Source organism: Euprymna scolopes, chromosome 45 (assembly GCF_053919585.1).
Source record: "Euprymna scolopes isolate OS-2025 chromosome 45, ASM5391958v1, whole genome shotgun sequence".
NCBI lineage: Eukaryota > Metazoa > Mollusca > Cephalopoda > Sepiida > Sepiolidae > Euprymna > Euprymna scolopes.
In genome coordinates this window covers 19,343,371-19,368,056 of record NC_136526.1, presented here as the reverse complement: position 1 = coordinate 19,368,056, position 24,686 = coordinate 19,343,371, and the positions used below count along the sequence as shown (strand labels likewise).

The window sequence follows — 24,686 nt, the reverse complement described above, 5'->3', positions numbered from 1 at the left end:
GGTACCATTCTATATAATATGCCTGCCCAAATTAAAAAGACCGCTCGGTAAATAGATAAAATATCCAGAAAGATCAGAAAAAGGAATAACTTTATCATGTTCAATCAGACGTGCCTAAATAATGACTTGCTACCAATATATATATATATATATATATATATATATATATATATATATATATATATATATATACTAGCAAACCGCCCGGCATTGCTCACTCGTAAAATACGCTTAAATATAATATTTGATTAATGCAGATTTCGTATTTATTATTATATTATATTAGACCCAACATATAATAATGATTTTAAATGTCTGCAAAAAAAAAAAAAATGAATGCATAAATTATAAAGCCTCATCTCAAATGATTCCAAAAAACAAAAAACAAAAAAATATGGTTACTAGAGGTTTAAAATGAACATATCGATAGAAAATTATATTTTCTCATCGTTTGGTTACAATAATTTGTTGTGTATTTGCTTTTTTCGCGCCTTTTTTCTCTAGCTAACTATACTGCACAATTGCCAATTCACCTACACACATATATTGTTACAAATCTTGCACGACGTGGGCAACAAAAAGTGACCCAACGATGGTTGTCATGCCATTAAACTCAACAACCAATCGAAAATAAGCAAGTATGCTATTAGTATGTATGAGTTAATGTATATTTCAAAACTGTGGAAAAATATTGGAAGATTAAAATAAAACGAAAAGCAACTTACGTGGGAGTTGAGCCAGGGGGTGATGGGCTGTCACGTTTTCGACACTGGGGGGGATATGTCTCCGAAATGCGTGACTCAGGCCTGCAAAAAGATAATTTTATTTTTATTAGAGAAAAGTCAAGATTAAACGCGAGTAGAGAAAAAAAGTGACAAAACTTTTTATGATTTTTTACTCTTTTCTTTTCAAAATCGGTAAAAATAAATATTTTGACAGCGTTTTTGAAGATTCTCAAGACTGCAATACGGTTGCATGTTCTTTCATGTACTAATGAGTCACAGTTTATCAAGGCCCAAATGCCACTCGAAGATAAGGGCTAGTTTATCAGGTTTATCAGTATTGTTCAAAATCTGATTATTTAATCGACAAGAATTTATAAAGATTGAACGTGAAAACAACCATGTTGAATTCATCTAAGAAAGCAATCCAGCGATATTGTGATCAACAGCTAGGTAATTCCTGAAAAGAACTTTGTTTATAGTTTAAGAGGAAGAAAAGTAGATTTTATCCAGTGGTTGCATCTAGACGAGTTTTGTTGTGAATGTTGCACCACAATCCTTAGACATTATTGGACAAAACCGGAACTACACTTTGAGCTTAAACCGAACATCAAGGAAGTGTATTTTATTAGTTTCATATTCGACAAAAAAATACATCAGATATTTTTTTTTTAAATATTACCCGATCTTCAGCAATTGGGCGATCCCATTTTTTAGCAAAAGGGGTGAAGGGTGACAACATACGTAAGAGCACAAAACTGCTCCAGGGTTATATAGATGCAGTTTAATTACTAATTACTTTATGATCATTAGTATTCATTATAATATTTCAGGATTCTATTTTGCATTAACAAACAGTTTTATAGCATTACTCGGTTTTAAATGATTTCATCTTTTAACCTTACGAAATGATGCTTTCAAAAGACGTAGGTAAGTCCTATTCAAATTGATCATTAGTATTCATTATATTTCAGGATACTATTTTGCGTTAATAAACAGTTTTAGAGTATCACTCGGTTTTCAAAAGATGTAGCTAAGTGACATTCAAATTTACGTGCTAACCATGTTATTCACATCAACCTCATGTGGCTTTGATACAACCGTCAACAAGACAAGTTCAATTTTCTCTTCTTGAGGCAGACTTAGCATCACAATAAAAAAAACATATTATAAAGTCTTCAATGTTTAGGGTGGCTTCCATAGAAAGTCTCAGGAAAGATGATTTTAATTTTCATTTAATAAAAAAGTGTTTTTACAGCATTTCAGAAGCTTTCGTTTTAACTTTACGAAATAATGAATTCAAAGGATACGGCAAACTCCTATTTAAAGAGTAGCTTAGTTAAAAAAAAAATAATAATCTATCAATAATATTAAGGGCAAAAATCTGTTTAAATGTATGCATGTTTGTATTCTCACAATAACTTTCGACAGAGGCGACGGATTTTCATGAGATCGGTATCATTTTGAAGCGCGGCCCTTCGGACGACAAATATCGAAAAATTGGCCAAAAACATTAATTGCTTCACCCTCAACTGGGCACTTTTCTACAAGTAAGGGTCGCTTTGTTTCCAAAAGTCATAGCCTCTTTCGATTGTCTAGCCTTAATTTAAACCTACGTCACTTCCTGTTTGGCGATGGGCGCAACAGCTAACGTCTCACGTTTTTTTTTTTTTTTTTTTTCACTTTCTTTTCCTCCTTTGCGGTACGGGTTCGAGCCTGCCTGCTTACTACCACTTTTTTTTTGCGCTTGCAATTTTCCTTTTTTATTTTATTTTATTTTTTGCTCAACAAACACACATCTCCACTTTCTTTTCCCCCTTCGCGTCACGGGTTCGATCCTGCCTGCCAACTACAACTTTTTTTTTGCTCAACACACATCTACAAACACCCAGGCAACGCCGGGCACCTAGGCTAATTAGATATAAAGATGATAGCTGCAAGACAGCCGGGCAACACCAAGTCCGTACGTACATATATTGTATGTAATTTTCTTACATGTTTGTTAGTATAACAAATACGGTGCTTTATTGCTAGTTATATCTTGATGGGACCGGCTATTCGCGTCTGAATCTCGACACTGCCACACTTGTCGCTATGTCCAGCCACACAGATGAGGCGAGAGAGAGATTTTCGCATGGCTGACCATTTGAGTTCCGAATCCCTATATTGACACATTCTGTATGACTAGCAACACTGATGAGTCTATGACGTCGAAACAGCTGTCTGTATGTGACTAGCGAAGGAGTGATATAGGGGGTGGACAGGGGGAGTCCACATTAACCGACAGTCACTGTACACATACACTTAATAATGTATTATCAAAATGTCTAGATTTTATTATTTGAACTAAAAACGGTTTTTGACTGTCCGGTTACTTCTGACTCACGCGCTGCATATTTGAAGTTCAAAAGATATCCTGTAGCGACTTAAACGAGTACAACAACAATAAAAGGCATTTGAAGTTGTGAATACGTTAAACTTTTCGCATTGAGATGGAAGCGAGGCCATTGTTTATACAAGGAAAGCAATTTCATCATAAATTTCCTGGTGTCCCAGGACGAGTAAAGGGTTCGTCACGCGTTGAACACACTTGATGGATCGCCCGGCCTTAAATACTGATTCCAGTTAATTAACAAGTGGTCGAGAGACGCCCTTGATCAGATGCCATTCATCTTCTGCCGAGTCTAAGAAGATTCCGCGAGCCTTGCCGTGCATAATTTATATGAGGAGTTTTAGCTATCCATCTCTCCGACTGCGCATGGTCAGTAAATAAGTAGTCATTAACGCTGTCTTATTCAACCGCCATTGTCGACAAAGACGAAAGACTTCATTAATCAGCCATTAGCAATCTCATATTGAAAGTTTATCGCTATTTGTTGCATCCGAACGTAACATATCGCCACCCTGCAGCCTCTTTCCCACAAAAGAGAAGTTGCGAGCCTGTCCCTGCTCTTTTGTTATTTTCATGGCAAGCTTTATCTGAAAGTACATCTTTTAAACTCCTCGGCCTAACGTTCACAGGAAACATGAGTTGGAAAAATTACATTGAGAACATTGCCAGAACTGCTGCGAAAAAGGTAGGTTCTCTCTACCGTACTAGAAAGCTACTAACGCCGAAAGTATCCAATACCTCTATAGGGCCACCATTCGTCCATGTATGGAGTATTGTTGTCATATTTGGGCTGATGCGTCTGCTACTAGTCTTTCACCCCTAGACAAGGTTCAAAAGAGAGTCGCCAATCTAATAGGTCCTGAATTGTCATCTAAGCTTCAGCCTCTGTCCCATCGATGAAATGTAGCATCCCTCTGCCTGTTCTACAAGTACTTTAACGGTGAATGCTCCGACGAACTGCAAGCACTTGTACCTCCTCGACGTAAATACCCCCGACAAACCCCACAAACAGCAAAATCTCACCCCTTCACAGTTGAGATCTCTAGATGTAAGAGAGCCTTCTACTACAGTAGTTTCTTCCCCAGAACCGCTAGACTTTGGAATTCCCTTCTGGGTTCCTGCTTCCCCAACTGTACTGACATGCAGAAATTCAAGTGTAACATGAACCGACATCTTGCTGCCCAATTCTCCACATAGTACCCCTGTAGGTTATGTCTTTGATAGTAGCCCCCTACATCAAAGTGGCAATGTGCCTTGTTTGGAGTGAAAATGTAATAAAAAACAGTGCTCGTCTGAGCATCAATCTATAACTCCTCCCCTCCGAAACTTTCACAAAATCACTCGTCTAGCTACAACCACTATCAACAATTTCCTCCACTCTCCATCTGTGCTTAAATCTAAGCGTAGATTCCATGAGCAAAGTTTCTTTCCAAGAACTGCTTACATGTGGAACACTGTTTCACTGACCTGCTTCTTATGCGATTACGATATTGTAGTCTTCAAGTCCAATGTAAATAAGTTCTACCCAATCTACACCATTAACGATTACTAAATTACCACCTTGTATTCATTGATCCTTATCCTCGAGTGGGCTTTCGGCGTTGACAAGTGGTGACTCCCTTGTAAAAAAAAAACACTATCAACAATTTATTCCACTCTCTATCTGTGCCTAAATCTAAACGCAAATTCCATCAACAAAGCTTCTTTCCTAAAATTGCCCCCTCCCCGTGGAAGCGTGTTCTGATGGTTTACTTTCTAGCTAACTACAACATGATCATGTTGGGGAGGGGGAACTGCAAATATGTCCTTGTTGGGCGGATTCCTTAAAGAATGAAATTTTACCCAATTCCCGCCACGAACGACCACTATGCTGTTATGTCAGTGACCACCGTACACCCGTTAATATTTATCCTCGATTGACCTTTGAGCCTTAATAAGTAGTGATTTCTTTATAAAAAAATCTTCATATAAAAAACAACGTTGTTTACATTTTGCTACACCAATTTAATGCGAACATGAAAGAAAATTAAAATTTATAGAAGTTGCTTGAACATCGACAGTATTAATAAGAACACAGAAAATAAATTAAAATTGAAACGCATGAGAATTAGTTATAAACACACGAAATATGAAAAAAAAAAATAAATGTAAAATAAATAAACAATATTAAGTATGAAGACAAGCTCTACAGTAAGCTTAAAAACTAATAGATATTTTAAAACAAATAAAATTAATTTTTAACCCCTGCGGAATTGTCCACGTTTACAATAGTGATGCACCAACATATGCCTGACGAAGAGTGGTTTCTGAAACATTGCAAATACGGATCGACCACACCTCATCCCATCGTTATATCTTAATTTGCTTCAGATTGTATTTATCCGTTAAAACCCTGTATTTTACTGCATCCTATGAATCCAAATTTTCATTTCTATACACACGAGATAATGCTTCAAGCAAACTACATTAGCCTCTTACGAATATAAATATTATTATATTTATCAAGTAATCTTATTCTAAATCTGTCTTATTCTAGTCAGCAAAGTTGAAGGATTTCGTTAATCAGACACTTACAATCGAAGTTTATCGTTATCTGTTAGATTATCAATACCAAAGTTCGAACATAACATCTATATATTAATACGATAGACCGTGTGTTATTTTCTGTGTCATGCTTATATCCGGGTCGTTTAATTGTTATGTACTTTCATTTTTGTCATAATTAATATTACCAAGAATTCTTCATGAGTTTTGGTTTCGGTTTCGATTATAGCTGATGACACTTAAATCATCTATTTTTTTTATAGATAATTTTATCGAGACTTTTTCATAAGTTTCGGTTATGGCTGAAGGAACTCGTTATATATATATATATATATATATATATATATATTAATTCATAAAATATATATGGCGATTAAGCTACACTGAATATTCCGCGTTTCATCCACTCTAGGACTCTTCAGGCTTATGCGCGAATTCTGTGGTTGTTTATCGTTTTTATATGCTCCTCTTCTATTGAGATTGTAGTTAGCCAATCAGCTTTCTAGTATCCACCGCGCCCTTCCTATCAGCCAATGAGCATGTATTTATCGGACAAAGGCCTATTTGGCCTCTGGTTGACCTGTTACTTTGTGTGTGCTCTATTTAGTTTCTTGATCCGTTTTAAAACTAGGTTAGTGTTGTTTTTTTTTTATTTAATGTTAGTTTATATATATATATATATATATATATATATGTGTGATCGTTTATGTATATTCATGTTTATTTAATTTATTTATTTGTTTATTTTCTATTGTTTTTTGTTAGTTTAAAACTATTTTGTATATATATATATATATATATATATATATATATAGTTTTTGTTTCGGTTTCGATTCAAGCTAATGTATTTAAGTCATGTGGATATATATACATATATATGTATGTATATATATATATATATATACATATATTTTAATCGCAACTTTATAATATTTAAAAATCGATAGACTCAATAACAATATATACGAAATTTGCAAGAATTAAAACATCATAGTTAAGCGTACTTTACGACCGGACGTTTGTGCTAGCTTAGATAAATACTTTTGAAGTTTTAACAAAAGAGCTACAATAATATCAGAGCGTCTGCATTTACACTGAACATCTACAGAATGCCAACATCAATATATTATATACGAATGAGGCCCTTGTGGAATTTCCACAGGTCCCGCTAGTATCTGTATTAAAAAAAACTGATTTGTTATTCATATTTTTATTTGACAATTTAATTTTTCAAAATAGAAACATAATACTTATTATGTTATATTCATCTAATATACCAATAAAAATTTAAATACAAAGATACAAGATAAAACTATAAAAGTTTCAATTTAAATTAGATTGTAAATCGATCACTAAAAATAAAATCGCAATGTATTATGCAATATTAAACAAATACTCCTATAGCCAATCTTCTTTCTCTCTCTTTTCACCACTAACGCTCAGATTCAGATTTCTCCACAATAAAATGAATAGCTATCTCTTTGAGGAAGCGCCCTTTTTTCTTTTTTTTTTTTGAGAAACCTTTATAACTGACTTCCAATTCAGATTGGAAGGCTTAAATGTGTTGCTATGTTTGCTGGATAATTAGTTGGATCATTCTATCGCTCCAGAAAGTAGTTCACTGTTGACGCAATCCGGTCATAATATACAGCACTGCTGTCATATCTGGAGAGGTTACATTCGGAACACTTTTTCTTGCCTTGATAGAGTGCACCTTGTAGTAGGGGGATAATCTCTTCTCTATAGACTTTTTTAATGTTAATGTGGTAGATACTCGACCGAGCTCCCATCTCTGGTCCCCTCCATAAAACATTCACAGCAAGAACTTGTCTCGCTACAATTATAGCCCTCTCTCTCTCTCTCTCTCTCTCTCTCTCTCTCTCTCTCTGTACTTAACACCAAACAGAACTTCTATGGCAAAGTTTCTTTCCTAAAGTATTCCAACTATGGAACAGAATACAACCAATCTGCTTCCCAACCGATTACAGCATTGTCCTCTTTAAGTCTACTGTAAGCAAATATTTGTTCAGCCGTACTGTTTTGTTTTTTTTTAATTTAAATTGAATTAAAATATTTATCTTCCATAATTGGTTTTATTTCTGGAAGACTTCTAAGCAAGGGAGATAATTTATAAGAGACTATTACGGTTCTTGGCATCCGTTTGTTCTTTAAATCGAATTCACGTTAAAGTATTTATCTTTCAAAATTGTCTAATAGATGCTTAAATTGTTTTATGTGTGTGAAATCGTTTCCGAAATCATTTTTCGTAAAATCTAAATTCCTACTTGAAGAGCAATTAAAAAATGCTCCTTATCTGATTTTTATTTCATCTTTCCTTTTCCTTTTTTTTTTTTTCGTCAATTTAATCCGAGTCGGCCATAACAGTCTCTTATCAGATGTCGGCAATTTTATTTCATCTGTAATGTCTGAATAGTCTTCTTTTTTTTTTTTTTGATGAAATCAAATAATTACATCAAGAATTGATTGACGCTCTTTGTTTATATTTCTTCTTTAAATTGAAATTCTTTAAAAGATGACGCTTTCTCCGAACACATAATTGGATAGTCGTCAGTTGTCACAAGAGCAATGGTTCTGGCAATTTAGGAGATGACGATCCATCAGACCATTCCTTGCCAGCGTAAGGTATGAAACTTACAGACCTTAATCTTGAAAAGTAATAGGAAGGCAACCAGCAGGAAGAGTGTTCCACAAGGCTGTAGTTTTTGGAAGGAACACTGCACTAGCAGTTCAGCCCAGCTTTGCTCGGGCCGTACGCACTGTTCACCACTTGTCCTACATGTGAATACACTTTATGTAAGACTAGCATTTCAGCCCGGCGTTGTCCGGGTGTTTGGAGGTGTATATCGAGCAAAAATAACACAAAAAACGGTCAATTTTTTAAAACTTTGACCCCTATTATGACCCCTTAACATTTATTATTTTGGGCTCAAATCAAGTTATTAAGTTAGATCCATGTTCTAGGAACCTATATCTAATATTTTAAGTGTTTAGACCCAAAATTGTCGGAGGAGTTTGGTAGAGTTCTCCAAGGTCAAATCGTTGAACTTTGACCCCTTAACAGCCAAATTTCTGGCCGAAAACCGATTACAAAGATTTTTTCCCAGTCTGTAGACTGAAAATTGACAGAGTTATTACGTAAGAAAATGTACACACACAGACACGTTCACTTATATATATATATATATATATATATATATATATATATATATATATATATATATATATGATCCCCGTTTTCTATTTACAAAATTTTAGTTAAGATTTTCTCTTTTCATCCTTATGTAGTTAAATTCTGTTTTAAAATTGAAGACTTTTTCGAAATCGGCTTATTCAAGTGCTAAGTCTATTTCTATTTAACAATTTTAGTTAAGGCCTTTCTTTTCATCCTTATATAAAAGAATTGTCTTTGGTCATTATAAACATTTTAAAAGTCGGATTATGTAGGTGCTAAGTCTGCGATGGGTTAAAGTTAATATATTTTTTTCCATCCGGGAATTTAAACTGCATTGTTTATTTTAATTTTTGCATTTTTTTTTATTCAAAGCTTTTTTAGACTATATATACTAGCAAAAGTACCCGTCGTTGACTGGGTTCAAAAACAGCCTACAGAAAATGGACTCTGATTTATGAAAGTATGAAAGGTTATGAAAAGGAAGGGGTGTAAAGAGATAGCTTCGAATTTGGGGGTATCAAAACAAAAGCAAAATATGATGAAAGTAAAAATAAAATAGATAAACCCCATCATTTATTATACCATACCTATTCACACTGAAACACTTGTGTGGATGTATATTAAAAAACCTTGTTAAACTTTGTGACATATTTCCAATCTATGGAAGTCAGGCGCGAACGAACACCCAATAATTTTATTATACCATATTTCTTTAAACTGAAACATAATTATCAAATTATACTTACGCAGATAGATATGAAAAGTCTTTATTAAAGTTTGTGCCTATTTCCATTCTATGGAGGCCAGGCGCGAACGCAGACTCCACAATTTTATTATACCATCCCTATTTAAGTTAAAACATACTTATCAAAGTAGCATTATGTACATCTATATCAAAAACACTTGTAAACGTTTTTTTTTTATTTTTTAATTTTTTATTTCCATACTTTTTGGACCAGGCGCGAACGCAGACTCCACAATTTTAATGAACTATAGTTCTGCCAGATCAAACATACCCATTCCTGTGTCTCGATACATCTTCTATCATTATATGTAATCAGTTTTTTAAAATAGTCAACCATATAGGAGCCTTTTCGTGACCAGACACACACACAGAGCTTTATATTATATATATATATATATATATAAAGAGAGAGAGAGAGAGAGAGAGATTTCAAATGTTTAGACCAAAATTGTCTGAGTAATTTCGTAGAAGCAGCAGAGGTCATTTTCTTTAAACCATGATGCCAAGTTTGACCCTTTAACATATATTATGTTGGTATTAAATCAAAATAAATCTGCAAAGGTCAACTCTTTAAAATTTGACCTCTTGGCAGCCAAAGTTTCACTGAAAAACTGATAATAATGTTTGCCGCATGTCTGAATAGCCGTTATGTATGAATTTCAAATGTTAAAACACAAAATTTGCTGAGTAGTTTCCTAGACGCCGCAAAGGTAAAATCTTTTGAGCTTTGACCCTCTTGAAGCCCGAATTTTCGACCCAAACCGATTAAAAAGCTTGCCCTATCTCGGAATACCCTTTATGTAAAATTTCAAATGTTTAGACCAAAAATTGGCTGAGTACTTTGGTAGAGACCGTAGATGTCAGTTTTTTTTAACTTTGACCCCAATTATGACCCCTTAATATTTATTGTTTTGGGTTCACCTAAAATTATAAAGTTAGATCCATGTCCAAGTAACCTATATCAAAAATGTCAATATTGGCGGAGAAGTTTGGTAGAGTTTCAATGGTCAAATCGTTGAACTTTTACCCCTTTACAGCCAAATTTCTGGCCGAAAACCGATTAAAAAATTTTCCTCAAATCTCAATACCGTGTCTGCCGAGTTATTTGGTAGGAAAATGTACAGACACACACACGCAGACTGACATTTTCATTTTTATAGATATACTAGCATTTCAGCACGGCGTTGCTCGGGTGTTTGGAGGTGTATATTAACCAAAAAAAAGTTCAATTTTTTAAACTTTGACCCCTATTATAACCCTTAACATGTATTATTTGAGGCTCAACTTAGATTATTAAGTTAGATCCATGTCCAAGGAACCTATATCTAAAATTTCAAGTGTTTAGACCCAAAATTGTCGGTGGAGTTTGGTAGAGTTCTCAAAGGTCAAATCGTTGAACTTTGACCCCTTAACAGCCAAATATCTGTCCGAACACGGATTACAAAGATTTTCAAAATCTCAGTACCCTGTATATCAAATTTCGAGTATCTAAACTGAAAATTGACAGAGTTATTGCGTAAGAAAATGTACACACACAGACACACAGTCACGTTCACTTTTATAGATTAAACAAAAATATATACATATACAATGGAAACAATTTTGTGCTTATCGTAAACTTTTTACACAAATATTATGAAAGTATAGATCATGTAGAATATCTGCATGAATATAATTACACTTAATAGTTAACTAAAGATGATCATACCATAAGAATACCTAGGGAATTAATTAAAATGAATGTTTAAAAGAATATGCAAATTTTGCAGATGAATGGAATTCCAGAACCTATATATAAGAAAATTGTATTTTCTGTTTAAATAAATACAAAAGCGCTAGTGTATGTGCGTTTGTACGAAACAGGCTTGAGTACGTGTTCCCTGCCTTGGCATGGCACACGCCGACCGTAAAAGCAACCCCCAGACCAGATCAAGATAATCCCGTAGTGGATCAGTCCCTTAGCTAGTTGGTATAAATGAGTTCCATGTCCCCAATTTTTATTTTAGGTGTTAGGATACCTCCAAAGAAGCCCAGTCCTGATAATTTATTTTAGTCCAAACTGATATTTTTCTTGGAGGTCACCGAATATCCCTCCCCCCTTTATTTTGTCCGTAGCTGTGCTCACTCCCTCTTAGGAAGTGCTCCCTTGTTTTCGGCCGATACCGGAAAACAGGAAGCATTTCAAAATTAAATAGGTAAGGGTGGGTCCGTACTAACATATTCACCGTTTAACGTTTTATTTGGTTCATTTATTTTTTATTACTATTATTTTTCTTTATTTTGGGGTATTTTTAAGGCTCTCATTATCCCCGCCCATGATCCGCATATATCATACACATCACAATTTCATCCGCTTATATCATACACATCACAATTTCCATTTTGTTATTATTGCATTGTAAATATAAAGTCATTATATATTTTAAATTAAAAAAAAGGAAAAAGTCATTGTATATAATTTCTTTTGAAAAAAAAAAACAAAAAAAACTTGTACATATTGTCATCTGGGGCTTTAAGTAGATCCAACTCCTAGAGTGAATGCGGTATTTTGGTGATTGCAACTAGTGATAGGGAATAGACAAGTGGACGACCCCCGACACCCATTCCCCCCCACACCCTTTCTGGCCTCATGCCACATTTAAAAAGAATTAGTTGCCTGTTTTATATAATTTTAACCCTAAAATTCTGTAAAATTTGTGATTTTTCTTCTTAAATAAATATTTAAATAAATACAAAAGATGCTTGCCTTTTTTTCTATTGTTCCTGGCCTTTGGGCCGGGATCAAAGTGTAGTATTTGTTCCGGCAAATACTGCAAGCAAAGACCATATGTGGGGGCAACCCCACATATAAGACCTTAGTCAATGTAGGAGCAACGCTTCATACCAATTATCACTATCCAGCTCCACCACTCCCCAGGGAGTTGGTCCCCATTTCCCCTTCACTCCTCACATTAAAAATCGGCCTTGTGCCTAATTTGCTCGGTGGGAGAGCAAATAAATACCGTCTGTTCCGGCAGATACTGCAAACAAAGACCATATGCGGGGGCAACCCCACGTATAAAACCTTGGTCAATGTGGAGGCGACCCTTCATACCAATTGTCACTGTCCAGCTCGCCTGCTCCCCGGGGAGCTGGTCCCTATTTCCCCTTCACTCCTCACATAAAAATTGGCCTTGTGCCTAATTTGCTCGGTGGGAGAGCAAATAAATACGTTGGCATTCGTGTCGGGATCAAAGTGTAGTATCTGTTCTGCAATTGCTGCACTTAAGGTAATTTGTACCAGTCAATGGAGGAGAAACCCTCTATACTGGGACAATTATTATTTTTGGTAACCAGAGTGCCCCCGTTTTGCCTACTTTTAGGGGAGCTGGTTTTTACCCCACATTAAAAATGGCCTTGTGCCTAATTTGCTTTGGTGGGGAAGCAAATAAATACATTAAATAATTAGAAAAGAGGGTTTTTAACATGGACATCAATACACACAAAAGAAAAACGAATTTATAGGAGTATAGATAGATAACGAGGTACGAGCTAAACAGTGAATCGAAGGCCACTGAACAAATAAAACAAAAGTCAAGAAGCAAGGAAAAAATTAGACAGTTTTGAAGAATGTTTATGAATTCTCATTCTTTTAGACAAGGATTGGTAATTTACATTATCTGCATTATTCCTACTACAGTGCCATCATTTATTTCCTGGTGTGCCATGACGTCACATATTGAACACAATGGATCGCTCGGCCTTAAATAATGATTCCAGGTAATTAATTAGTGGCCAAGAGACGTGGATTAAATAAATGATTCCCTACAGATTCTTGAGTTAAACAGAAAGATTCCCAAAGTTCGAAAAGATAGACATGAAGAAGTTTGGAGGTTATATCGGCGAAAACGTTGTGAATTAATAAGCAAGATTAGAGCTGCAATCCGAATAATCTAGATAATGCAAATTCTGCAGAACACATACCCGATTCTAGAATGTGCACCCTCCCAGGCATAACTCCCTCTTTCGAGAGGGCCTATTATCAAACACCTAAAGTGGGGAGTTATACCCCAGGGTAGCCAATTATCCCCCACCTTCCGGTCTTGTGGCACATTTTGCTGAAGCAGAAAGCAAATAAATCTTAAATGATTACTTTTATTATCTACTAGCTTGGGTACCCGGCGTTGCCCGGGTGGAGAAATGTGGTATTCTAAGCATATTGAGCAACCCTGCCGTGCGCCTGCAAAAAAAAAAAAAAAAAAAAATAGTCGTAGGAAACAGGTAGAATGTTCTGAAGTGACGTCAGCGAAAGAGGAAAAGGAGGTAACAAAAAAAAAAAACTAGCGCGTTGTCACGACCACGACGACTGATGACGTAACGACGGGTCGAAATAACGTTTTTTAAACGTACATTGAGATTGCTAAGCGTATGATTTGCAAAAATGTGGACGCAAAAAGTGACCTCCTCCATGCAAAAAACGGTCCAGTATTAATCTTTTTGGCAAATTTTAAATGTTTTTCATTAGAGCGATTGGCCTTTTTCATGATACCAATTTTGTAACGGGACAAGGTTATATATTGTTTCCCTTTCGGTTGATTTTTTTAAAAAATTTTTACATGTGGTACATAGTTGCTGCGTGTGTAATATTTCGCTAGGAAATTAAATCCCAACAGAAATGTTTCAAACTCCCGATAAGTGGACGGTGAAGCACTGCAACACTTTCCCGGCAACTCCTGCATCTCACTAGCTCCGACCGTATTGGCTTGCCTTTCTATCGGACTTTGTCTGGAACGCCGAGAGGGGGATCCTAGTAACGCTGGTATCACCAGCCCAGGCTTGCATCTGGAGAGTCAACTCCAGCTTTAGAACTGTATAGACAGAGCAGATAGAAAACAAGACGCTGAACGCCATTGTCTCATTAGACACAAGGCTGTCATCAATATTTCGCCGAACTGCTAATTACAATGAAACATCCATACATTCAACAAATCAAATCGTTCGATTCTGTCTTTTAAATAACCACAAATATCTTCTGCGAAATTGATTGAATGTCTAAACATCGTTTCCTTTTTTTTTTCGAACACATTAATGCAAGATAAGCAAATTATCATCTTCCAAACTGACTAAGATCAATATCCCGCGTATTAATCGGGTTGTAGTCTTTTCTGAACATTATTTTTCGGCAATTATTCTTTATAAATGATTTAAATAATCATTGATTCAGCTGTTCAATTTGGGCCGATGATTGACGTTACACAGATGAATAGCTTGTAAGACACATTTAATGTTGAACCCGGGTCAAGTCCATTATCTCCGCGTGTAAATAACGCAATTATTTTAACCTTTTAAGATTAAATCGCACGGAGATTCAGTCACAATTTATTTGGTCTTGGTTGTAGAAACAATGCAGATTTTCAAAAAATGGACAAAGAGAAATTTGCTTGATTGAATCTATCCATCTCACACTTGTTATATAGCTGCCGGGCAACGCCGGTTATAAAATAATTATTCAGACAACGTTTCTTATATTATTATTATTACAAGGTTTCTTATATTATTATTACAACGTTTCTTATATTATTATGACAACATTTCTTATATTATTATTACAACGTTTCTTATATTATTATTACAACGTTTTGGTCGATATAAGCTCCAACCTTCTTCTGTTGCGCCTTGTCAAACTCAGAAATCTGTATAGAATTTCTAACGGAAGCAATACAGTAGTCCTCCCTCCTGAAAAAGGAGGTAATGCCTGGAAGAATGATCGAATAGAAGAAATTATACATGCTAGGGCCAGATAAACATATAATCTATTTATCTGTTTCCTCATGAGGAAGTCCTCCCACTATGTCAATCACACCGATAGAACCTTTTTAATGGATATCAATACTTTCGCCGCACTGCGTCATCTCTGAACTATGGTATATCTAAAGTACTATAAACAAAGTAATCAAAACTTTGAATTATCATATAACATTAGAACAAGATCGTTGCACTTATATATTTATTCTTACACTTTCATCTAAAGAAGATTCTGATATAAAAAATTACATTAAATGTATTTCATAAAATCCTGATTTCTCACCATCTTCACTTTGATCTATGGAGGACTAGATCTGCCATTAATTATTTGTTTGGTTCATCCAGTCATCCACAAACCGATACCATTAAACTTTCGCAAGAACGTATATATATATATATATATATATATATATATATATATATATATATATATATATGTATATCTGCCTAAACCTTTTGACAGAGGCGACGGATTTTCACAAGATTGGTATCTTTTTGAAGCTCTACCTTTCTGACAACAAATATCGAAAAATTGGCTAAAAACATTAATTCCTTCACCCTCAACTGGGCAGTTTTGTACAAGGAGTTGTCACTTTTCGCCAACATTTTTGCAAATTGCGTTTGCAGTGACTAGCCTTAATTTGAATGGCAGCGAAATTGTTTTGGCCGCGGAGGTTGAACGGTTTGCTTTTTTTCACCTTCTTTTCCTCCTTCGCGTTACAGGTTCGAGCCTGTCTGCATGCCTACCCCCCTTTTTTTTTCTTATTTCGAGGTTAACGAAATGGGATTTTTTTCCTTTAAAAAAAAAAAACTTAATTATTTCACCATTCGCTTAAATTTTTTTTTACGCCTTTCTCCACCCAGGCTGCGTCTATTTTTTTTTTTTTGGTTGTATTGACTTCTTACTACATCACCTCTCAACACCCTGACAACGCTGGGTACCCCCGCTAGTTATATAAGAACGGTAAAGAACATCCCGTCGTTATCAGACAATCCAATTTCGTTACGCACTTATCGTTGGAAACGTTTTGATCTTGAAGTAATATTTTTAGTTCCTTACATCAAATGGCTTCATGCCTTGTCTGGTAATATATTTTTTTTTAATTTGAATCATTCTTTTTAAAAATTTTAATTACTTGGTTTATCATTCGAAAATTTGATGTTATTCTTACAACGTTTCGGACGATATAAGCATCACGCTCCTTCGGGTGCATCTTGTCAAACTCGGGCATCTGTATGGAATTTCTAACGGAACTCTTTCTTTAATGTAAGATGTTAGTGAGATTGGATGGAGTAAGTTTCAAAGAATTTCAGCAAAGCACTATCATTATTGTCCAAAGGAAGACCATATCAGGCATATGTATGCAAAGTGATAATGACTGAAAGTGAAACCTGGTCAGTGTGGGTCGAGGACATATGTTGCATGAAAGGAAATGAGATACGAATAATGCGATGGATGTGTTTTTTTTTACATAGGCATCACCACATTATAAAGGCCAAGAGGCCACTCAAGGATAAGGGTTAAAGAGTGTACAGTAGAAATTGGACAATATAGTAATCATTAGTAATGAAAATTTGGTAAATTTAATAACTTATATGGAACGGCTCATCAAGAGCTTATTTACGTTAGACTTGAACACAACCATATTGTAGTCAGCCGTAAAGCAGGAAAACGGAAGACAATTCCACAGGCGTGCAGTTCTAAGAAAGAAGCTTTGTTCAGGGAATCTACGTTTAGGTTTAGGCACAAATAAAGAGTGGGGGAATTATTGATAGTGTTTACAGCTAGACGAGTGTTTCTTGTGAAAGTTTGGCGAGGGGGGGCCATAGATTGAAGCTCAGTCGAACACTTTCCATGAAAATAACGATACATCAGAGACACACTCACAACATCTCTTCTGTGAGATAGAGGTTGCAAGTGTTTTATGTGAGTTTTAGAGAAAGACTTAGATCTGATGATCTCAGAGGAATATAAAATCTGGAGAGTACAGAGATGAGTAGAGTAGACTTTGATGGTCTGGTCACATTGGAAAAAAATGATTGAAAGATATTGGGTTCATAGATGTAGAACAGTTGAGGTAGCAAGTTCAATTTAAAAGTGAAAACTCAAGAAAACACATTGGAAAAGTGACAAGAATGGAATTGAGAGAAAGGGGGATAAATAAAGACCGGGTCAGAGATAGGTTAGTTTGGAAATTGATTTTCTTAAAGCTATCCAAAGCATGTCAGCATGTAAAATGGACGTTAAGCTACTGCTACCACTGATGATGACGATGATGATGATGACGATGATGATGATGACGATGATGATGATGGCGATCATAAAGAAATTTATTGATGTGACAATTTCAATGAGTTGATGATGATGATGCGGAGATTTTTTTTTGTTTCTTTAGTTTTGTGAAATTTAGCATTATCTTTTTGGTCCCCCGACAAAAGGAAAGTGGACCTGTAAATTCACTCTTGTTCGTTTGTTTGTCCACACTTTTCTCAATAATTACGAAGAACTTGGAATTTTTTGAAATTTTGCACGAACATTAAACATGATATGAGTAAAAAAAAGTAACAGAACAGATTTTCTGGGAAAACTCCGGTTGCCTCCCTAGGTGTGCCTTTCAGGTTACATGGCTAAAATTGACACTTTTTCTTTTTTTTTTACATAGGCGCCACCACGATAGGCCACTCAAGGATAAGGGTTAAAGAGTGTAGAGTAGTCAAAAGGACAATATAGTAATCGATAGTAATGGAAGTTCGGTAAATTTGTTAACTTAGTGGAACGGCTCATCAGAAACTTGTTCACGTTGGACTTCAAGACAACCATATTATAGACAGCTGGAAAGCAGGAAAACGGAAGACAATTCCACAGGCGTGCAGTTCTAAGAAACACGCTTTGATCATGGAATCTATGTTTAGGTTTAGGCACAGATAAAGAGTGTGGAAAATTATTGATAGTGTTTTCAGCTAGTCTAGTGTTTCTCGTGAAAGTTTGGCTAGAGGGGACCATGGATTGAAGCTCAGTCGAACACTTTCCATGAGAATAACGATAAAGCAGAGACAAACTCGCAACATCTCTTCTGTGAGATAGAAGTTGCAGCGAAGAGAAAAGGACATCTCCCACCAGGCCACGAAGTCCTTTCTAGCAGCTCCTGCCCATATGTGGCAACAGTATTCCATCCTTGGACGTATATGGCTCTTATATAGATAGAGAATTGGATCAGCAGTGAGATATCTACTGGATTGATAGAAGGATCCCACCATTTTTCCAGCGGCCTTGGCAACAGATTTGATTTACGTATTCCATTTAAGATCAGGAGTAAAGGTCAAGCCCAGAAGCCTGTCAAAACTTGAGGCCTCCCCAAGACGAGAGCCATTCATTTTAATTGATGCCAGATGGGGATCAGAACGTTGATGATGTAAAGATAGAAGCTTGGTTTTAGATGCATTAAAAGTAACCAGCCACTCCTTTCCCCATTGTACAACGTGATCAAGATCAGAGGAGAGAGAATCGGAGAGAACTTTGTCGTTTACTGTCTTAGATTTGCTACCATAGATGGTAGTGTCATCAGCAAAAATGTCTACGAATGATGTAAGGATGTGATTTGGAAGATCATTAATGTAGATCAGGAAAAGAGTTGGGCCCAGGATGGACCCCTTAGGGACTCCAGCATTTATACTGTGAGCTTCTGATTTTTTCCCATCAACTACTACTCTTATGAACCTATCAGAAAGAAATGATTTAATAATTGAGAAGACATTTCCAGCTATACCATAGCTGGAGATCTTGTGAAGTAAACCTTTATGCCATACCCTATCAAAGGCCTTTGATATGTCAAGAGCAATTGCCGTAGAAAGGTTGCCTCTGTTGAGAGATTCGCTAATCCTATGAGATATAACTGTAAGCACATCTGCTGTAGATCTAGTAGAATGGAAACCATATTGTGTGTCATTAAGAAAGTTATTTTTTGCTGAGATGGTTGATTAGTTCTCTATTTAACACTGATGAGATTTTCCATGTGATGGGAAGCAATTCTCCTTAAGACAACGTTTAAACAGTATTGTAAGTATGGGTGCTAGTTCTGGTTGAAGTTTTTTGAGTACTATAATTGGAATACCGTCAGGGCCGGTTGCTTTACTGGAATCAAGGTTTTTGATTAGCTTGGCAACATCACATACAAATATTTGTATATCACATAGTGTGTTTTCTGATACACGAGGAAATATTGGGGGTTGGCGGCCTTGGTCGCAAAGATTATAAAAAAATTGATGCCTTGTATTTTTATAAAATGTTCTGAAAAGTTATAACTAACTGATTTCTATATAATTTTGCTTGTCTATACTTCACGATAACTCTTGGGTGTGCCCCAGGGGCTTTTTTAGGGCTAGTAAAAACACTCCATTTTTGGCACTATTTTACCATATTTGTCCAAAATTTTCTGTGTATGTCTATTTATCAGTTTTGCATGGTGCTGAACTCAAATTAAAATGTTAAGGCCTTGGGGACTTTTGGGGCTAAATGGGGGGGGGAGCAAATGATGGATTTAGTCATTTCTTTTTTTATTGCATGATGCAGAACTCAAATTTGCATATGTTAAGGCCTAAAACGTTTGTTCATTTTCACGAGAATTTGATATCACCTGGGGACTTTTGGGGCTAAATGAGGAGATGCTGCACTTAGTCATTTTGTTATGCTTCGTTCACTGCACTCTTGGGGGGTGGGGGCATGCATGCTTCACTTGTTTTCTTTTACAATTATTCCCGCAATTAAATCAGATCAACCATTTGTTGTGATTTATCCGAGGAGACTCGCCATCTTCCAATGCTTGATTTGTCACGATAAGCGTGTGGGGTTCAAGTGTGTGTCGAGTTATGGGTGGATAGGCATCACTAGATCTATTGGAAGTTGCTAGTTTCTCTGTTATGATCTGCAATAAGAGACGCGTTTCTCTAGTTACCCACAACCGGAAGGGTTTTTCCAGATCAGAAATATGACTAAATAAAATATTAATGATTTTACTTCAATTCAAATTTAACACTACTCGTGCAATGAGACAGACATTACTGATTCCGCTGCATGGGCAAAAAGGACAAAAAAAACAAAAAAAAACCTCAAATCTTTTTTTTATATTATTTACAGCTTTTTTCCGTGATAAAAAAATTTGAAAATATCTAATATATAAAGTAAAGTTAGTCAGTTTGGTTCCGGGTCGATATTTTCTTATGCAGAACATTGGTTCATGTTCTTAACAACAACAAGAAAATAAAAAATAATTTCAATTAAATTTCTTTCAGAAAATAATTTAAAAAATGGGTGTCATCTTTATTAACCATTTTTCAATGATTACCTGGTTAGCAAGAGGATGTGGGAGTGTCGCTTTTATGACTGCCACAAGGGCGCTCATGACTTGTTACAAATTACTTGCAAACTAGATCTGAGCCATCAGCGTTCTAGAGGAGTGGTGACTGAGGGGACCGTCAATACAGTAGTCCTACCCCTGAAGAAGGAGGTAATGTCTGGAAGGAGATGACCGAACAGAAGAAATTCTACATGCTAGGGTCGGATAAAGATATAATTAATTTATCTGTTTCCTCACGAGGGTTGGATGAGACACCAAATCCACCATTTAATATTTTCATGAAATAAGATTTGGGGACCCTACCCCCCCCCCCCCACTTTTTTTTTTACAAAGGAGTAATCACTTATCAAAGCTGAGAAGCCACTTGGGGAAATTTGGTAAATTGGATTACTTAAGAGAATGGTTCATCAAGAACTTGTTTACGTTGGGCTTGAAGATGGTCATATTGTAGTCAACTCGAAAGCAAGCAGATGGAACAGAGTATCCACAGGTGTTCATGGAATCTAGGTTTGGGGATCAAGTAAAGAATAGATACCCTGTAGCAGATGACGACCCCTGGTGGTGACAAGCGCACATTTCAACTAACACCAGTGATTCAACCTTGGCATTGGCACAAGCACATAGCGTCGGTTGTTTGTAAACACGTCAAATAGCAAACATGCTCGAATATTCGCCAGCAATTTTTTTTTTTAAATATATTTACAAAACTATTGAAGATTTAAAAGAAAAAATATATATTTACAAAACTTTTTTTTTAAGTAACAAAACGAACGTATTTAAATAAAAGATATTTAAATAAATGGGTGTCTTCTGTTTCGGATTTTTGCGACCAAATTTTTAAATCTCGATTGTTTATACTTGTGATTTTATTATGCATAAAAATTGCCCCGGCCTAGAAGGATTTCTCCTTCACTGAGAACCGAAATACATCGCACTTTAAATAAATATTGAATTGTATTATAATAATAAATAAATAAATAAATAATAATGAACCTTTTTTGTAATAAGTTTTATTCAAACAGTTTTTTATTTGAACTTAATAGACTGTTTTTTTTTGTTTTTTTTTTGTATTTATTAACTGTTTTATTCTATTTTATCAAACAAAAATAGAGCTTTTATAATGAAATATATATTATGGACTGTTTTTCAAACATCGAAATTTTAAAATTAAAGTTTTAGGGTTTGTATTACTGTACACATATATTCGGCGGGTTTTTAATAGTATTTGGTATAGTTTTTTTTATTTATAACACCTTTTCCCAGACTTACCGTGTTAAAGAGAGAATCAGACGCCATCTTGAATTTTCCAATACATCGGTAAACACTGTATGTTTTTCAAGCTGAATAAACATGTTACATTGAATAAAAACACGAAAAATATATCCAGTTTGTTAGAAAAGTAACTTATCTTGCTTTTGATAACATTTATTTGTTATATATTTGTTTTTTGACAACTTTTTCGAATCTATGTGTACAGTAATACAAACCGAAGCTTTATTAAAAAAAAAAAAAAGACGAGATGTTTTTTTCTTTTCGAGATATTTTTTTCCCCCATTTATCATTTTTAATGATTAAAACTTTTCGTTAAATATATTTTTTAAAAATTATTATAAAATATCTATAAAGTCTATTTTTTTATGCCTGTAAAAGTTTGTTGGAAGTTCAAATAAAGTTTATAATTTAATTGAGAAAAAAAAAACGCCTCGTCTTTTTTTTTTTAAAATAAAACTAACTTTAATTTGAAAATTTCGATGTTTGAAAAACAGTCCATAATATATATGTCATTATAAAAGTTCTATTTTTTGTTTGATAAAAAGAATAAAACAGTTATTCAAAAGTTCTGTAAATATATTAAAAACGCACCCAGAAAGACGCCCATTTATTTAAATATATTTTATTTAAAAAATATTGCTCGCGAATATTCGTCAAAATTTAATATTTAAAAATATTATTTTAAAAATGTATTAATTGTCGCTGAAGTTAATGTTTTAAAGAATAATTAAATAAATATTGAATTGTCTTAAAAACGCACACAGAAGTCCCCCCCAAATTTTTTGTAAATATTTATTTTTCTTTTAAATCTTCAAAAGTTTTGAAAGTATATTAAAAAAAAATTGTTAGCAAATATTCGAGCATGTTTGCTATTTGACGTGTTTACAAACAACCAACGCTATGTGCTTGTGCCAATGTCAAGGTCGAATCACCGGTGTTAGTTGAAATGTGCGCTTGTCACCGCCAGGCGGTGTCGTCTGCTACAAGGTATCTATTTTTTACTTGATCCAGGTTTGGGTTTAGACAAAGACAAAGAGTGGGGGAAATTATTGATAGTGTTTTCAGCTAGACGAGTGTTTTTCATGGAAGTTTGGCGGGAGGGGGCGATAGATTGGAGCTCAGGCGAGCACTTGCCAGGAAAATAATGATGAAGCAGAGACAGGCTAGCAATGTCTTTTCCGTGAGAAAAAAGGTTGCAGAGAAGAGAAAAGGGTATCCCCCACGGTTACGAAGTCTATTTATAACTCTGTCAAGGCTCTTTTTAACAGCTTATGCCTAGATGTGACAACAGTACTCCATCCTTGGACGTACCTGGCTCTTATATAGGTAGAGAATTGCATCGGCAGTGAGATATCTATTGGATCGATAGAAGGATCCTGCCATTTTTTTCCAGCGATATTGGCAACAGATTTGATGTAACAAACTATGATTTACTCATAGCAGAACTGAAAAAGGTCTCTATAAAATGAAATTATTTTATAAATATCTAAATGCGTCATCATGACAATTTTCTCCAAAATCAAATGGATTCTTTTTTTTTACATTTATTCAAGTGCACTTCGTTAATTGACGTTTTATTTGGTTTATTTTAAAATCTCTACTATGGCCCCGTCGGTGGGGCATTAGAATACGCCGACTGCCCCCCTGCAGAGGGTACAAGTCCCTCAATGGGGGTCCTGGATATGACCTTAAACTATATCCAGTAGTGAGGCCCCAGCTTGTGGGCTTTGGGGAGTGTGGAGCAACCCTTTAATTACCATTGCTCCCAGGTCCACTCTGACCCGGAGTGGTAGTACCTGTTAGGGTCCCAACTATGGGTTAAATAGAAACCGTCGTGAAAGCAACAAATATATTCTATGAAAAAAATTTTCTTCAAAATCACCGGATTCGGCATTAAATAACCCGAAAAGGGTTGATATGCCGTAAAACAAAAACCAACCAAACCAAACCAAACTACTATTATATAAAAATAAATTTGTGTATCTGTGAGTTCGTTTTCTATGGACTCGAAAACGGCTGGGCCAATTTTTATGAAATTTCACACGAGAGATCTTCATGTGCCTTGTAGTCTTCTTAGATAGGTTTTCTATTAGAATTTTTTCGCTAAATATCGATAATCGAAATAATCCGATGAAATAAGCAACAGGCGATTTAAACTGAAGTTAATACTTTAGACAACCTAACATCACAAGTGCATTTGAGAAGTTTTATTACCACACAAGCAGAAAGGCTCGATATATAAAATCGTCAGTAGGTTCTTTGGTATGACAAGGGCGTGTTCGAAACGAATGTTTCCATTTAGAGCACAATTAGAGTACGTTAATTGACTTTTGCATTTTAAACTTTAATTTAAGCATTATATATTAAAAAAAATAAATAAAAAATTTAAGCATTATATATTAAAAAAAAAAAAATCAACATTAGATTCTCTACAGTGCAATGTAGACTGAAATGTATTGCGAAATAAGTCATAGCAGGAGACATGTGGGTTTCCTCTCGGTGCACTGCAACTGATCCCCAACTAGAGCAGGCAATTAATCGATTTGATTGAAAATAGGCGATTTTACCGATTTCGATGACAATAAAAATGTAGGAGTGTGAAAAATTAGTTGATCATCATTCAATCCCGAGCAACGTCGGGTCACCATGCTAGTAGCTGATAAAAATGGGTTCATTTTTG

At 35.2% G+C, this 24,686-nt stretch overlaps 1 protein-coding gene across 1 annotated transcript in view; it reads right to left on the bottom strand.

Annotated features, from left to right (window-relative positions):
* The window catches only part of LOC145269055 (uncharacterized), a 688,318-nt gene that overhangs the window by 179,115 nt on the left and 484,517 nt on the right, over nt 1–24,686 (bottom strand). The window contains exon 7 of the mRNA XM_080124656.1: nt 726–806. Within this exon, the coding sequence (XP_079980782.1) occupies nt 726–806 (81 nt within the window). The remainder of the gene's footprint in view (nt 1–725; nt 807–24,686) is intronic.